General features: G+C 41.6%; 1 protein-coding gene across 1 annotated transcript in view; it reads right to left on the minus strand.

Annotated features, from left to right (window-relative positions):
* Nucleotides 1-6,247: 6,247 nt before the first annotated feature.
* FKBP9 (FKBP prolyl isomerase 9) overlaps nucleotides 6,248-17,985 on the minus strand; it is a 26,761-nt gene continuing 15,023 nt past the window's right edge. The window contains exons 5-10 of the mRNA XM_010713047.2: nucleotides 16,904-17,093; nucleotides 14,803-14,948; nucleotides 13,321-13,507; nucleotides 10,907-11,052; nucleotides 9,256-9,419; nucleotides 6,248-7,862 (exon numbers count right to left, since the gene is read on the minus strand). Of these exons, the coding sequence (XP_010711349.2) occupies nucleotides 7,680-7,862; nucleotides 9,256-9,419; nucleotides 10,907-11,052; nucleotides 13,321-13,507; nucleotides 14,803-14,948; nucleotides 16,904-17,093 (1,016 nt within the window). The 3' untranslated portion in view covers nucleotides 6,248-7,679. The remainder of the gene's footprint in view (nucleotides 7,863-9,255; nucleotides 9,420-10,906; nucleotides 11,053-13,320; nucleotides 13,508-14,802; nucleotides 14,949-16,903; nucleotides 17,094-17,985) is intronic.

Raw genomic sequence — 17,985 nt, forward strand, 5'->3', positions numbered from 1 at the left:
AGAAGACTCTTTCCTGTTCAGCCTAAATGCTAAGTAGCACCAACCATATTCCTTTTCCCCAAATCAGCAGACTTCTATCTGTTACCACACCTGCTTGAACTTTTCCAAGGCAAAATTTCCAAGGTGTTGTTTGCTTATCCTGACTCTGCGTCCCCTGCAGTAAATTGAAATTCAATTATCCCTCCACTTTGAATGCACGGCAAAGTCTTGATACCCAATCCAACATACTGCGAGCAGCCTTTCACAATCACCTTGCACTCGGTGTCCTCAATTACACAGGCCTTCTTGTCTACAATACACAGTCATGTAATTCCCTACTCCTGGCACGGGGGCAGCTGGATCCCCCAGAACAGGAGCCTCAGAAGCCATCCATTTGAGCAGAAAACTGCTTAAACCAGGAGATGCCTGGATATGGCCCTGGCTGCCTTCCATTTGAGTCATTACTCAAGCAGCGGAGGCCTAGAAGAGCTGAAAGCAGGCTGGCAGTGCCAGTGACACGAGGAGACAGGGCAGCCCAGCCTGCCAGGAGCCTGCCAGCCAAAGCCTGGAACAGGGAGGGCTTGAAAGCACTGCCAACAGCTGCAGCATTAGCAGAGCTGCTGCTCTCCCCACATATTAAAAAAAAAAAAAACGTAGCTCAGGCCATTGTTGATGCATAACTGAGAGGAGCAAAGACCTGACTGGTAGAAACAGTGCACAGAATGAGCAGAAGGAGAAGAGGACTTGGGGCAGTGCAGCTGAGCAGGGCCATAGATCTGGGAGCTGCTGCATTGGATGGGATGGGGGACGAAGAAGTCCCAGGGCAGAAGTTTGGGGTGCAGCACGTCATCTTGGACAGAGCAGCTTTGTGCAAGCAGTCACAGGAGAGCAGGACAATGTGTATTAAAAACACGCCAGCCACACTGGGACAAGACAGACTTGCAGGCACCCATAACGCAGCCTCTAGGGACAGCAAAGACACTCCTCAGCGTGCAAGGCGTATGTGTCCTCTTTCCTCTCCTGCTTGGGTGTGCCCCCAAGCTACCCTGTCCAGGCCCTGAGGCCCTTCCCTCCCCAGCCCATCTGCCCAGACCAGACAGTAGAGCAGGGTGGTGATATGCAAAACTTGAAGAAAGGAAAGCGGCAGTCTCCTGCAGCCACCTCCTATCACTGCAAGTTCAGGGCAGTGCTATGCATGAATCCCTCCAGGACATCGATGTGAGATGCCTGCTCAGTAGTGCCATTGGTCTGCATTGGGCTCCACCCAGCTCTAAGGGAATGCTGCAGTATTTCCAGGGAAGCTCAGCAGGCAATTTCTTTAACAATCTATATATTGTGTGTAGGCAGCTGTAGGCTTTATACTACCAGAGCTAACACTAAGGCAGGGCAGTTTTTGTTATTTCTTAGTTTGAGTAACTGTTGGGTTTTTTTTGTTTGTTTGTTTTGTTTTTTGTTTTTAAAGTGATCGTATTGAATCTTTTGACAGAGCTGCCAAGTAAAAGTCCAAAAGGCAAAGGCCTTCCACAAAGCATTGAGGTGTTTGGATGCACCTCTTACTCAACCAGTCTCCATCTGCTAGGAGCTGACTACCAGGCATTGCTCCAAGTTTACATCAGCGCACGTTTTTCCATTGACTGGTTACCTTTGGAATGCAGATAATAGTGCAACGTGGATTGTGTGATAGGCAGCTGATACCACTGCTCTGCAGCACAGATGAGTCACAACACACACACATACCAGTACAGGATCCTTCTGGCACCAAGTGTAACATTTCCCTGGTAATCTGACTATCAGTTCACAGAATGGCCAGAGTTGGAAGGACCTCAAGGATCATGAATCTCCAACCCCCCAGGCACTTGCAGGGCCCAATCCAACCTGGCCTTGAGCAGGGAGCAGGTCTGGTCTCTTGGTGTCCTGTTCCTGAGGCAAGATGTCCCACATTCTTGTCCAGCATGCCTCAGGTCTTCATATGAACACACAGATACCTCCTTCACATCTTTTCCTCAACCTCATCCACCCCCACAGGAAGCAAGTCATCACTCCTTCAATGGGATCATCCAACCCAACCACGACAGAAAATAAAGCCATAGGGAAAAGCATTAGGCAGTATCTTTAAAAGCAATTATCTCAACAGACCTCCAACAACATCTTAACCCAAATTAGTATGCATCCTGCTAGAGCCCGGGCAGTAGCAGAAGTGCCTGATGATTTGGGGGAAGCACCTGTTGGCTTTCAGTTCCCTATGTAGGCACTAAAAACTGCCTTGGCAGAGAATTTTGGATCCATCAACCATTTGCTCATCATGTGAGCAAAACTTACCCCTTGCCTGCAGGCAGATGGACAGTGAATTGTCATTCACCAAATATTCAGTCCACAGACAAGTGACAATCACTTAAAAGGACTTTTACCCTTCTGCAAGCAAGCAGGTAAGTTAAGCTCTCCAGCAAACTTCCTTCTATCATGAAGCCATCATGAAGTCATACCAGTCTCAGATTCTGTGTTAGGGCACTGAGCCTGCTCAACTCTTTGCTGGCACATCAGAGTAACTAAGATTTGTTTATGCAACAAATACAATCACCTGGTAGAATCCATTTCCTGAGAAAAGGGTGTCTGCTAGTCAAAGAATTTACTTTTGAAATGCCACATGTACAGCTTTCCAGAAACAAAAACAGTGCTTACACGAACATCCTGAACTAGGAGGTGTGCTTTTAAAAACCTACATACTGTTGATCATTAATCTCTTTTCATCATCTCACAACCTGCTGCCAGCTCTAACTTACTTACATGGTAATTAAAAGAAGGCATTAGATGCATTTTTGAACACACTTCACATTTTCAAAATCCCATTGTTCTGTCCCCGATAAGTTGGCTAGCAATAAGAGCTGTCAGTTACCTCTCCAAAAACATGAGCAAACAGCACACCATGTTTACTGCTAACAAAATTAACACAACAGCTATAGGTTAAAACCATCCTCCAGCAAGTCTGCTATTCACCACATGTCTCCCTAAATCAGATTTCTGGCAATGACATCTCACAGCCCTGAGTGTATATTTCATTTGTTAATTTGTGTATATATATATATATATATATGTGTGTGTGTGTGTGTGTGTGTGTATGTATGTGTATATATATATATATATATATATATACACACACATATATACACATACAAACACACTCATACATTTCCCATCAAAAACCTAATTCTAAAGTTTAAGGAGTAAGCAGCAACATTAGGTGAATTTAAAACTTTTTTTTTTTCTCCTTCTACTCACAATATCTATTCTTTCTATAGCAGATATCCAAGGTCAAGTATTTGGGATCCCTACCTAGCTAAAAATGTTTCCTTGACCTGATTGGGCGTTGTAGACAACTCTGATGTCCTCTTACAAACACAAATAGTCCTGAGCTGAGCCCAAGACTTACACCCAGTGCTACCTAAAGATGCCATTTTTCTTAAATCTTAAGGGAAAATCTGAATGTTTATTCACACCAAAAAAATGCAACATTTGAGTTCAACAATTGCAAAACTCTGAGGTTTTGAATATAGTTAGAACATACAGAGCTATGCAGCAGGAAGCCTCTCTTTCACATGAAGGCTGAAAAAATACTTACAAAATACCTGAATTTTTCCAGGTGCCCATTTGCATTTCTTTCTTCTTCCATTAGTGGTGTTACAATCCAGTATGTATTTATCAACCTCGACTGCAGACTGCCCCTCTCACCAAGGAGACACAATAGGAGACAGCTGCTCTGCCAGTAGCACCTGGCTATTAGAGGAGCTGCAGCAGCCTGGCTTTGGGAGAACCTCTCATTGACTATACGAGGCTGTTTTCATCCAGTTATTGATGATATTTAAAGAGTTGTTATCCGTTTTTTCAAAACAAGTTATCTTAGTGAGGTATGTAAACAAGTATCATATATATTACACAAGAAACAGTAGGCACGGAGAAGACCTTACAGCAGCCTTCCAGTACCTGAAGGAGGCCCACAGGAAAGCTGGGGAGGGACTTCTTATAGGGGCACGTATCAACATGATGAGGGGCAATGGTTTTAAACTGGAAGAGGGTAGGTTTAGACCGGATATCAGAAACTCTTTACTGTGAGGGTGGTGAGACACTAGAGCGGGTTGCCCAGTGATGCTGTGGATGCCCCCTCCCTGGTTAGCATTCAAGGCCAGGCTGGATGGGGCTTTGAGTAACCTGGTCTAGAGGGAGGTGTCCCTGCTTGTAGCAGAAGGGTTGGAACCAGATGATCTTAAAGGTGGTCTCTTCCAACCCAAACCATTCTATGATTCTGTGATCTAGTTTCTTTTCACTTAAAAATGATTATACATTTTTGAGATAGAAAATATTTGTTTTTTTTCTAAATCCACCACAGGCCACTCTCTTTAACTGGATGGTGACGTCGCAGGATTTATTTATTGCTGGGGCTGGGATGTGGTGGCCGTGCTCAGCTCTCACAGTCAACACCAGCACAGTGTACCCTCTGAGCCCACACTCCTTCCCCCAGGACCTGTTTGGTAACTGGTTGGTAATACACCAGGTGCATAATGAGCACTTCTATTTCTCTGCTACTATCTCCAAGTTCCCATAGACCTTTCAAGATCTGGAAATACAGTTTCTTTTCCCTGCAGGAAAACAAACAAACAAACCAGGACTCACATTTGCCCCTCTATGGCAAGGGCAGGACATGTTGGAACTCCATAAGCCCCAGAGGCTGGGAGGTCAGTGTGGTGGGACCAAGAAAGGCTCCCAGCTGGAGCCCCCTTGCCTTGGGAGAGTCTCTGCACACTGCAAGGAGCATGGGGTGGATGCATTCAGCTTCAGCACAACCACATCCTCTCAAAGATGGGCCTGAACTTGCCTTTAAGGTTGGAACCTCAAGCTGCTAAGAGAGAGGAGAGCAACACACAGGGTTTATGTGAATCATCAAAAACTCCTAATTTTATGCAGTTCAGCTTAATGTGGTCCTACTTGCCTTTGTCTAGGCAAGTACATAGTGTAGATATGATTATTTTGCAGTAAGTTTGCCTGCTTATTCTCTGCTTTATCCCTGAAGCTGCATTCTCCTTTCGGAGTCGGCAGCTCCCAGGGAGGGGGTGCTAACAGCAGCTTCCTCTTGGCAGAAACCATCATTTGGATAAGTCACAAACCACACTTGTGAAGCCCTAAGAAACAGTAAAATGAAGATTTTACCACTCGGATGTACCCTAGCAGTGAAGTCAGACCTGTTACACCATCACAGACCTTTGCTTCTGAAAAATTCCAGCGTTGTAATCTGAGGGATTGCCAAGGGACTGCCGTGCTGCTCTTTGTACTCAGCCTAACCCACAGAACAGCTCTGCACTCCTGGTTTTCTAGGAACTCTTCAGATCACCTCAGGGAAGCGAGTGCAAGGATCCTCCACAAAGTCCCATTGACTAAGATTTTTCTCAGATGGATTTTTCTCAGATTTTCCATCCTCAGAACACGTCTTTTTGAGGTACATAGTGAAGAGATTATGGGATTATTTCCACATTTTGGGGACTATTTCTGGCAGCACTCAATCAGACCTTGCTTCCAGCTCCCCGCGTCAGCTCCATAAATGCACAGAAGTAAATCTGAACAACAGCGGCAAGCAAGCAATCTACCTACAACTAAAATGAAGGGGGAAAAGTTTGTGCAATGCTGTTCCAAGAAATCTACTTTTGCACTTCTGTGGAGGCAGCTCAGGTAAAAAAAAATATATTTGCATTTCCCTTGCCATCTACTGCTAGCCACAGTGTTTATAGCTGACATATAACTGACACTGGCCCCAAAACTGACCAGGCTCCCAGCATTTTACTTGCAGTACATGCAATTCTGGACCTACAGAAGTGAAAACATCAAATCTCAGCTGCAAAGCACAGTGGGATTGCTTTCACTACACTGAGGAATTAAACACTGCTCCTTCTGTATGTATTCCAACTGAGAGACATCGAGTCCCCAGCCTAGAGAAACATCACCTGCCCAGTGGTCCCAAGTGATGGAAGTATGGGGTGGTTAACATAGGGAACTCCCTGCAAGGCCAGAGAGTTGATTTAGCTTCACTTCTGTGAAGTACACAATCAGAATATTTTGTTGTGGTTTTAACTGCTTCCAATCAAGTATTTTAATTCAAAATATTTTTTCCCTGAGATTAATAGTAACACTGAACAAGTGACACTGTTGCGTGCACAAGAAGAGTGCTGTGTGAAGGGTATTTGCTTCTACTCCATCCCCACCTATCAAAATGCCAGGAAGAAAGTATAATTAATCAACATTTTATTTAACAAAAAGATCAGTTATCCAACATTTAATGATATCAAATGCCAAAAATAGTTCACTGCTTTTTCTTTAACAACTGTATTAAAAACCAACACAAAATGTTTTTGCCCAATCAAAATATCAGTCTCTAGAGAGCATCTCAGGGAGCTTACAACCCAGATGTACAGATGAAGAAAAGCAAGAAACTAGACACAAAGCATATAATGAAACACAACTCCCTTTCTACGTGTCTTTGACAGTGTTGCACTATACCTATTTGTGCTCTTTACATGTAATGTAGTGAGGGGGGAAATCATACAGCTTTCCAGAAGAAAAAAAAAAAAAAAAAAAGGCTATTTAGTGTATTTTTATATTAAACAGCTACAGCTACATTTAGAGCTTTCATGGGTGATTGTATTAAAAGTTCATCATCTAAACAGCACTCCCAGGGCTCATCTGATATATCGAGGGATATGCCAGAACATTTGCAGGTGTAAACAGGGTCTGTTCCTTGAGTCTGTCACTGTCTTTTTGTTTGTTCACCATGCCAGGCTGCTCTGCTGCACCAGCTCCTCGTGGCTCCTGAGCCTAACAATTCCCAAAATAGGAGGCAGAAGCCCAACACAGAATCGATTGTATCCAGTATTTATGACACTATTTGGACCCCGTAATACAAATATTTAAAGTCTAACAAAACTATAAAGTTGCAACTATAAACGTTTGGGAATCACCCCCTAAAACAGTGAACAGTGTTTTAACAGGCCAGCAAGAAAAGCTGAAGTTATTAAATATAACAGAGGGTGGCAAACTCATTTCATGAAGTAATAACCCACCCCTCACATGGATACAGTTCTAGGCCTGTTCACTTCACAGCTTAGGAAATTTTGCAATGGCACCGTAATCATTTACGTGTTCTGCAATTTGCAAATCAAGAGCTCCCACTGGCAAATATTTCTCTGAGTTTGTTCCGTTATTGGAGAGAGTGCTCATCCCTTCTGAAAGGAAATGGGATCAACTACTGACAACTTTTAGTTATTTTCATGGGGAATATTTTCTGATTGGTTCTCCTGCAGAAATATTTCGGATACGGCGTGTTTCTCAAAATTCTTTTTAAGGCACTCTGTAAGTGTCTCCCCTCCACACATCCAGGTAACTTTGTATTGATCCACAGACCACACGCTTCACGATGTTTGGCAGTACACTCTACCAGGTTACGCATCCTCTCTTAAGGCACTTAAGACTGCTTTTTATTTTTACATACACCTAACAATTCCAACTGAAGAATCTCCTCCTGTTTCAACAGTCTGCCCAGCACACATGCATGGGCACACACAGGCTGAGCACTAACCTTACAGAAACACACTTGCTTAAACCCCTCCCAGTACACATGTCCTAAGAGTAGGCCAGCTCAGTTCCCTTCACTCCTTTTAGCTTTACAGTTCATCGTGTCCCTCTTTGGCCTCTTGGTCCTTCAGCTTGAATTCTTCCACAGTAACTTTACCATTTCCATCCCGGTCCTGATTGGTGAACATATTTTTGACAATCTTCTCAAAATCAAACCCAGGAGCTAGTTTTCCTTTGCCAGAATCAACCTGAGCTTGAATGTACTCCGAAAACTGTGTGGGAAAGGAGGAGAAAACAGCTCATTTAGAACAAACACTGAGAACTGATGAGCTAAATCTTACAACTTAAGTTAGACTAATTAGGAGAGACACATGAGACTAAATTGCACTACATGGAGCTCGAGAGGAATTTCCTCACTTATTCCGGCCATCTCTGGATTCAGAATAAGAAAAGTTATTTCTCATCATTTTGAGTGTTTTGTTTCAGGCTTTTTTTTTTTTTTTTTTTAGAGTGTAGGAAAGATGAGGTGAACAAAAAGTGACTTAGGAACAGTTCTGTACAGAGAGAGGGCGTCTAATCCTGCGTGCTGACACAAGAAGTTTGTATCGTAAAACAAGCCTCCACCTGCAGCTTAAAAGATCGTGCACAAGAGAAAAGAATGAAACACAGAAATGAGAGCTGAAATATCAGGATACCATGCATTTTGTTAAAGTAGCTTCAGGCATTATGCCTTGTATTTAATTCCCATACTTTTGATGAGGGGAAGAATGATGAAAGGTTAGTTTTCCCTAAAAATTCTTTCCTGACACATATGATGATGTGATTGAAGGTAGACATCTGGCAGAAGTCATACTGCTGACTTGCATGAACAGAAAGTCCACAGTCAGCTTTCCTGATCGCTGATCTCTATGGCACTGCTTGCTAAATAAGCTTCAGTACGAGAACTTCTTTCGTCATTCACTGACACCTTTTGGACAAAGTGCCCTCTGGTCTCCTTGGCTCCTCCCTCCCCTCCTTGCCAGGTGACCAGGAGGACATGAAAGGGAAGACTAGAGAATTAAAAACAAACAAAATTCCTCAGTTAAGAGAAAACACAGAAGAAAACCTCACAGAGATTTATATAATCAGAAGTGGCATAGCAAAGAGAAGGGACGTTCCACTCAGTGGCATTCTCACACTGCAGATTTGAAGAGCAAGTGAGGGGAAGGACTTGTTCATTACACAGCACGCCATTCACCTATGGAGGTTCCAGGAGTATTGGACCGTTCCTGGATGCACTACTGCAAGCTCATTTTTGTCTCAAGATTTCACCAAAAACCTTCAGTGAGCAGACACTGTGAAGGTTGATATAGTGAAGGATCATTGAACACTAGCCTTGCCTTTTATGCCCGTTCCCTACAGATCTGATGTTGACCGCAGGAGACAACAGTAGCACACAGTCTTAAGTGGTATGGCCATTCCTGTTTGGTTTCTTTCCTCACTTCCCTCTCTAGAGCTAAATAACTGTATTTAAACAGACACACTGGCTTCCTGTTAACTTGAAAACACCCAAGATACGAAAAAGACAAGCAAAGTGAAGCCAAGACCCCATTCTTTGATATCTGAGCACCTTGGTGATGGCATCAGGAAAAAAACATAGGAAGAATTTTCACTGCCTTAGCTTACCTCTTCCAAAAGAACCTCTCCGTCGTGATTCTGGTCTATTTCTTCAAAAAGATTGGGAGAGACCTCACCGTTCCATACAAACATGTATCCTTCAGGCAAGCCAGACACCAGCTCCAGCAGTTCAATGTCAAAAACTAACACAGCACTGCCAGGCACTTCTCCTTCTGTCCCAGCAAAAGGCAAAGAGAGGTTTATATTCTTCAGTGTAAGTGAGGACGTTTACTTTTAATACATAATTATATTTCTCTTCCATCTCCAATGGGTTCTTTTCTATTGTGATCCCCAAGCCCTGGGATTCCAAGCCCACCAAACCTCCCTGCTCCCTTCCGCAGAGATGAATGTAACATAAAGGAAGAAATCAGAATAAAATTGCATCCACATTTTTTTTAAATTAAAAAGTAAAAATTGTGGGTATTAATTTATCTACCAAATGCATTGTGGGTCAAAGTGTCAGTGACACACATACACACGCATGTGTTGTAACAGCTGGGTATATTGCCTCAATTAAACTATAGGAGGAGCTCAATTTATCCTTGAAAAAGTAGAACAGAGGTCATCTCTAACTTTTATTCAGCAGCAACAAGAAACTCTTCAGATTTGTGGGCACATATTGAAACACTGACAATCATGTAATGTTTCAAACCATGGATATCAAATACAATTACTGTGATGCCAAACACATACCACTAGTATATTCAAAATGGGTTTTTAACATAGCAGATTTTTTTTCCATTGTATAAGTTATTTTTCAATGTATTATATATAACTGTATAATCTGATAGAATAGTATAAAATGGCATATATTTCTAATACTCATATTTCTTCATAATTCTTATGGAAACCAGGTACAAGTATAAAAGCCTTTTTATCACTTACCACAAATTAATTCTCCATTAAGCCTGACATTTGATGCCTGGCAGTTTTTATAAAATACAAACTGTTCTGGAGACATTCAAGGAGCATAGCTACTTACACAACTGTTTCCACATTAAACCAGAGCTTTTTGCTCTTGGGAATCTCCTGGTAAGACTCCTTTCCCTCAGTTCTTTAATTATCAAAGTTCTTATCATTTCTATATTCTTCTTTCTATTGTTGTCCCTGTCATTAAAAAACTGATAAGCCTCAATGCTCTAAAATATGGATTTTCCAAGGTGCTTTGTTTTCTTGCTGGGGTTTCAACAGTGGTCATAAATTGCTGCACAGTTTACTCTCAGATTACTGAGTGGTTTCTGAATTTTGACCTTTCTTTGAATTTTCTAACACACAAGTGCTGAAATTCAGTTGTCTTTACAGCATAGTGAGTACCCATTCCCCATCAGTGAGAACTGTGTTTACATCTCTCTGCACTACCAGAGTGCCTGGAGCTTTCCATTTTGACAAAGCAACATTACTGGAGCATGTGTTAACCTTTGTACTGGGATACTCTCTGCACTGGCCACAGCAATAAATGACTTAAATGCAACACAAGCAGTATGTTCCTTTCAATAGGGAATGGGGGCACTGCCTAAAATAATGAAATGAAAACAAACTCTAAAAAATCACATTCAAGCAGCTAAGAGATACTCACCTTATATCCTAATACACAGCAAGTAACAAATCCTGCATACATGCTCCAGAGATCCTAAGTGGACATGCAATAGGTCTCACTTACCCACTCCATCTTCTCCATAGCCAAGATGAGGTGGTATAACAACTGTCCGTCGCTCTCCAACACACATATCCTGAAGGCCCATGTCCATCCCTATCACCACCTGTCCAGATCCCAGAACTATGTTGTAGGTCTTGCCAAGACTCTGCCTGGAGCAAGAGGAGAAGGAAAAGAACCAAAGAAAAAAAAAGAAAAAAAATACAACATACTGTAGAGAATTTCTATTATTCAGAACTACCACGTAAATAGCAGTTTCTAATTAGTGTTCTGTCTTTGCCAAGAATTAATTTCATGCCCAATGCTCTGTTCTACCAAGCAGTTACCTGAAGTTCTTCACAAGGCAGCAAGACACAGCCAACATCAAACAGAAGTGTCCAGCTGTTGATAAGTCATCTGGTATTAAAATTCTAGGTTTCTTGAAAGAAATCCCATTAGAATGATTCATCCTGCCAATTAAACCCCCCAAAGTAGTTTATCTCTAAGCAAGATGTTCTGCTTCTCAAGTCTTTACAACTAACAACATTGGCTTTTTCAGCAGATCTAAAAACTCCAGATGTACATTTGTCCCAGAACTACAAACCTATGAGGACTGGGATACATTCACATGCATCAGCCATTATATTAATATTAATCACTCACCATAACAAGTGAATTATCAAGGCAGCTGGAAAGCATAAGAGTACTACTGCTATTTAACATTATCATTTTTCGAATTATGATTTGTTAATAAGCTCTAGCTTATTGCTGAAATTAGAAATTATCAAGAGATAACCCTGAAGATAAACATATATTGTAACTCTAAAAGAAGAGTGTCCTGTGTTAAGATTTATTACATAGTATGCACCACATCAGCAGGATCCTTTCTTCTGTCAGTCTCCTGTCCTTGGCTGTTTGGCTTGACTTTACCACTGTTATTTGCAAAGAAAACAATTCAGTGGAATAGCAGTCCCATCTTAAATTTAGAATTGTGAGATGCACAATCTCTTATGCCCTATGAACTCCTTTGAATAAGACAGTCTCAACATTCCCTGGCTCCTGCCACAAAATGAGAACTGTGCATTTCTACACATAAAAGGTGTTTTGTGTGCATGGTGTTACTTCTATACATACCTGACCACAGCATTATATCATGTGCTTCGACATAAGCCAGCTTTTCAGCTCTGCAAGCTATTGTGTGAACTGTGAAAACTATGCACTGGCTTCCTATAATAATTATAACCTGTTTAAAAATAGCTTTTTCCAACTTCCCTTCCAAAAATAAAATATTATTTAGATGACTAATGCCATCCAAAAAACAACAGAAACAAGCTAGCAAAAGTATTGAAGCTGCAGCTAAACGGTGTTGTGGGCTTACTTTAGTTGTATATGAGAGACTGGAGCAGTCTCTGCTATCCTCATAAACCTCCTGTCAACAGGAAGAGGAACATTATCATCACAGCAATGACCTGATGATAATTTCTCCACACTGCCACTTATTCCAACAGTACAGTTGCACTAAGGAAAACCAGCACCCATGCGTGGTACAGACATGATGATGATTACTTACTGTACAACACCCTGAAGCTAGCTTTAACAGGACCACACCGAGTGCCTCTACAAGACCTCTCTCAGGAGCAGCGAACCAACAGAGTGCAAACTCTACCCAGGAAATTGGTTTGTTCACACATAGCCCTGTGCCATTCCAGTACAACGGGTTCAAATTCCTGAATTGAATCTGTCATGCAGACAACTCGTTTCATCACTTTGCCTGTAGTGTTTATGTTCTTTTCCAGCACATTCCTACACCCTCTTTGTTCCTGGTTCTCTCACTATGATAGACTGTCTTCCTTCTCCTATACTTCCTAGGCAGAATAAAAATACAAACTGTGCAATAGCTTTTCAGGCTATTCCAGAGGAGGGTCCAGAGGAGGGCCATGAAGATGATCAGGGGACTGGAGCACCTCCCCTATGAAGACAGACTGAGGGAGCTGGGGCTTGTTCAGCCTGGAAAAACAGGCTGTGGGGTGACCTCATTGCAGCCTTTCAGTACCTAAAGGGAGCCTACAAACAGGAGAAGAGTCAACTCTTTGAAAGGGTAGATAACTGCAGGACAAGGGGAAATGGTTTAAAGTTAAGGAAGGGGAGGTTGGATGTCAGGGGGAAATTCTTTAGAGAGAGAGTGGTGAGGTACTGGAACAGCTGCCCAGAGAGGCTGTGGATGCCCCGTCCCTGGAGGTGTTCAAGGCCAGGTTGGATGGGGCCCTGGGCAGCCTGGGCTGGTATTAAATGTGGAGGTTGGTGGCCCTGCATGTGGCAGGGGGGTTGGAGATTCATGATCCTTGATGTCCCTTCCAACCCAGGCCATTCTGTGATTCTGTGATATTCACTCTGCCTCCACTGTTGCCAGAGCCATTTTCTTTAATGGGTAATATACTTACGTCGAGACCAGCAGAGTGCCATCCAGGAGTGAAGCATTGTAGTGATACTTCAGGTAATCTCCCTTCTTACTCAGGAGGCTGCAGTTGGAAGGTTTGTAGTTAACAGTAATGCTGACTGAATCAGAGGGGTTGTGGAAGTCAGCCACATGAATGTCAAAGACCAGCACTGCAGATCCAGGAATCTTTCCTAGATAAGAAGCAAATTAGGCAAGTAGTAGGAAAAGAAATGGTACCCAAAAAGTCATATGATGACCAGGTTCTGAACCCAGTAGGAATATTAATTCCCTCCACGTCCACTACTGTGTCATTTTGCTCTTCTTGTTCAGAATTAAAGGATTACATCTCCTCTACAAGCAATAGATGCAAGTTTCATCCAATGTAGGAAAGGGTACTATTAGAAAAGCACTGAGTTTGCACTCAGTTCCATGATGAAGGAAAAAATATTCGTTATTCCAAATTGGAAAACCACTCAGAAATGAAGCAATAAGCATGTATTTTCCTCTGACCACCCTAAATGAAACTGCTATTTGTTTCACACATCAACTCAGTATTGATCATCAGAATTCTCATAGGATTTCTCATGCTTCAAGGAATGCCATTGTGTCTTAAAGGTTACATTTTCCTAATACGTGCTGATAGGAAGCAACTTCCTTCTCCCCTACCTAGAATAATGCATAATTGCATTACCAGCAATGCCAGGCATATCCAGAGCCAGCAATGAGTTTTGTTGGTAAGGAGCCTCATTCCTAAATCAACAGCCCAGAATTTGTATTCACAGAACAAAAGCTTCTCTTCTTAGTCAGTTTTTCCAAATATCAACCCCAGAGGTACCTTTTAAAATACCAGCCACAAAACTGCGATTTGCTAGAAGGATTATCATATTCAACCTCTCACAGCAATCCTTTTAGTACTAGTAAATCCTCCCAAAGGAATTTTAATTGTATGTTATACATACACAGATACTTTGCTGTTACATGCATCCGTTTACAGAGGCGGCTTAGGAGTCCACAAAACCTGTGGCTGTGGAAGGAATGGGGAAGAAAACTTAACACAGTTAATTCCTTTAGCACACAGCACTTGTTAAGACACATAGGAAGGAATCTGACTCTGCAGTGCTGCAGAGTTCCTGGCACCCGAGTACCAGTCTGTCTGAAACACTGATTATCCAAATGATTTCAGGTCACCAAGTACCAATCTGCCTGAAACTTTAATTATCCAAATGATTCCAGGTCACCAATTACATGAGAGATTGTCCTGCATTCCTATTGTCCTGCCTATTGGGTAATTAAAATAATTTTGCACGTTCTGGGTGTTATCCTGTCAGTTGCATGCCCACAAATTAACAGATTAATTTATAAGCCTTCTGAAGGCCAAAAAAAGTTGAAACAAAATACTTTATGTGTCTTAACTACAAACAACTGCACTGAACAGCAAAGGAAACATCATTAATTATGGAAGTCTTGAATGAAAAGTCAATCTTACCTCTTCCTTCTTCTCCATATCCAAGGTGTGGAGGGATTATTATTCTTCTCCTTTCACCAGTGCATACACCTAGCAGACCTTCATCCATCCCAGCAATCACATAGCCCTTCCCCACATAGGTGTCATATGTACGATTTCGTGAGTAGCTGTGGAAAAGTTATTTGCTTTTTTAGCGCTGGCAGGTGCTCAAGAGAGTACAGAATCTTGCAGCACAATTCTTAAACCTGTTAGGTCAACCACGTGGTCATTAACCATCACCAGAGAGACACAATGCAATCATCATGAATGTAGGCCACCAAGTTTCACGAGTCAGTGATGCATACGTGTCATTCATTAGCCACTACTGGGACCCTGGCTTGTTTGCAAATGCATCCCTACTATATACTGAAAAAAATCTCACCTTTGTCTGTACTTTACTACAAATTATGTTTGTTGAGTTCAAATTGCTGAAAGAAATCAGTGTTCCCCTTTAAATTTTCCCATGCTCTAACCCTATTTTCGTAAGTGCTCAGCAAGATATATTTCAGGTTCATTTTTGTCAGACACCTTTCTCATTTTGCAACCACAGCTATGCTGTTGAACTGCTACAGGCAGGAGGTGGAATAAATAAGTTCTCCTGGGATGCACAGCATTAAAATGAGTCATGACAACATAAAGTATCAACACTATCCCTCCCTTCTTAACTATCTCAATCGCTTAAACACTGGTTTATGAATATGCTTCAGCACCTAAGGTAAGAGTGAAACAAGCCTACAACAAACAAGGTGATTGTTTACTAAAAGGATGTGTCTGTCTTCTGCCTTTCTTTGAGGCATGTTACATGAAGACACAACACAAAGAAGGGAAGGCAGAAAGGTTTTAAGTCATCTTTACGAGGTAACTCTGGGACAGAAGGAGACCAATATACAACCTTAGTTAATTCGTGAGCTTGCTGAACTGCTCTAAGTCCAGACTGCCTTGGCTGAGCTTCCCAGGTACTTTCTGCAGCTGAATATTGCAGAGAAAGAAATGAATGAAAAGATTATTAGAGATCTTGACCCCAGCCATTAGCTGTGCTTTTGGAATGCTCCCTGTACTAGTGACTTTTTTTCTCCTGGCCAACTCCAAGGCTTTCACTAACTATTGCTAGCTGCTCTATTTCTTCCCAGGCTTGTTAGACATGGCCTTTCTTGTAAATTCTGCAGGAAGCCAGGATATGACACTTTAATAAATATTATAACAATTATCAGCTCTTTGGAATGATATACAGGCAGCTGTCTACAAAGCATTTATTACTAATTATTGACAAAAACTCCAGTAAACATATTACAACTATTTAAAACAATTGTTTAATTACTACACAAAAGACAATACCCCTTTACTTCTAAAAAAAAAATAAAAAACAGAGGTATTCTGGCCAGGTGCACTGTGGATAACCTAGAAGTTCTTAACTTGCAAGTTTTTGTAAGGTGTTCTGAAAGCTGGAGAAGGAAAGTAATGTACTGCTCATTAAAAGAAAAAAAAATAATAATGTCTCAGTAAGTTACAAGGGTATCATTCATCATATAATTCTGTACAAGGTGTGGATGTACCCAGAGCACTTTGAATATGAAGTGACAGTGAACCTTCTCCTTTATCAAAAAACTGTGTTGGTAAATTTGTCTTGAAAGGCACCAGCCTTCAAAATGTAGACAGCTTTCAAGTAGAGAAGAAAGGCTTCAGAGATTAACCTCCAACGAGGCACAAGATCACTGACCCACAATTGTCAGGACATAAAAAATAAAATAGGAATCATATTTACTTTCTCTCTCTTCAGTAGTATTATCTACTTGGCATATAAGCTCAGTGGAGCAAAAACGATTCAAGCACACGTCTGAAGCATGTAGAGCTTCCTCAGATGGATGGCAACCTCTAGATGGCATCTCTGTTACTGCCCAGATACAAAATAGCCCTCTGTCTTCTGAGTTTGATAAGAGCTGTGTGGTTTTTTTTAATACAAGAAGACTCCAACTCCATTCAAAATTTCAGTAAAGGAAGGAATAGTGAAGAGTTACATATATTATGGTCAAGGCAGACGAACCAAGTTGGAGATGGAATCTGTGGTGCTCAACAGTTTGGTTACCTGGAATCAAACAGCGTGCCATCCAAAAGCGTGCCGTTGTAATGGTATCGGATGAAGTCTCCTGTTTGGGTTCTTCGCTCACAAGATTCTGGCACAAGCTGGTTCTCAATAGTAATACCATCTTTAGGGTTATGAAGATCTAGCAAAGCCACGTCAAAGACAAGAGAAGCTTGGCCAGGGATCTCCTTACCTGAAAATGACAGCAGAAAGCTGGTAAGACAGAGCACGTGTTCTACAGGGAGCTTAAGCATTCTTGTTGAAGAAAAATACTGCCAAATCTGGCACTTCACCTCCTAAAATAAACCACCATAATCTGCTTCTAGTCAGTCATTCTGTGTGTGGGGGTGTCAATTCTCCCATTCAGTTATTTCCTTCTGTTCCTATAGTGATGGCACTGCCTCATCAAAAACAAGGCTCTTTGGTAATGCTCACCTTAGTCACTGCATGCCACCAAGTCCACCTGAGTTCCACGTTTTAAGCTGCCACTATTTCCAACACACTTTATGAATAAAGTACCTAAAATATCCATCAGGATACAGATATGGTACATCTGCTCTTCCTCTCCTGTTAACACCAAAACAGGGAGACTACACAATGGAAGCTGAAGATGGATAAATTGACTCTCTCAGTAAAAAAATACCTCTTCACCAACACACAAACTATAACGTGGATTGCTTTGTCTGAGAATCAGTGAGCTCAAGATCTTGTCAAAATTTCATAACACAGCCTGTGTATTTCTGTTTTCTGCTCCTGGTGGCAGTCTTTGGAAGAATTACGCAGTCACCTGACTTCTACTTTTTGGAGCCATTATTAACTAGAAGTGATATTCTCTAACTGAAATTAGATTTCAGTATGTAAAGATTACAATCTGTACCAACAACATGTTAACTAAGCAACATATTGCTCACGCTAAAAAAAAAAAAAATCTTGTATTTTATAATCAGTTACATCCCATACATAACACATTTTTATCCTCTTTTCCATCACTTTGTTCCCTTTGTCTGAAACTAGTAGTCATGTTGACCATGAATTTAAAATACTCAAAGCTTGATTTTGTTTTAGAATATAGATGGCTCATATTA

The sequence above is a fragment of the Meleagris gallopavo genome, chromosome 6 (genome assembly GCF_000146605.3).
Source record: "Meleagris gallopavo isolate NT-WF06-2002-E0010 breed Aviagen turkey brand Nicholas breeding stock chromosome 6, Turkey_5.1, whole genome shotgun sequence".
NCBI lineage: Eukaryota > Metazoa > Chordata > Aves > Galliformes > Phasianidae > Meleagris > Meleagris gallopavo.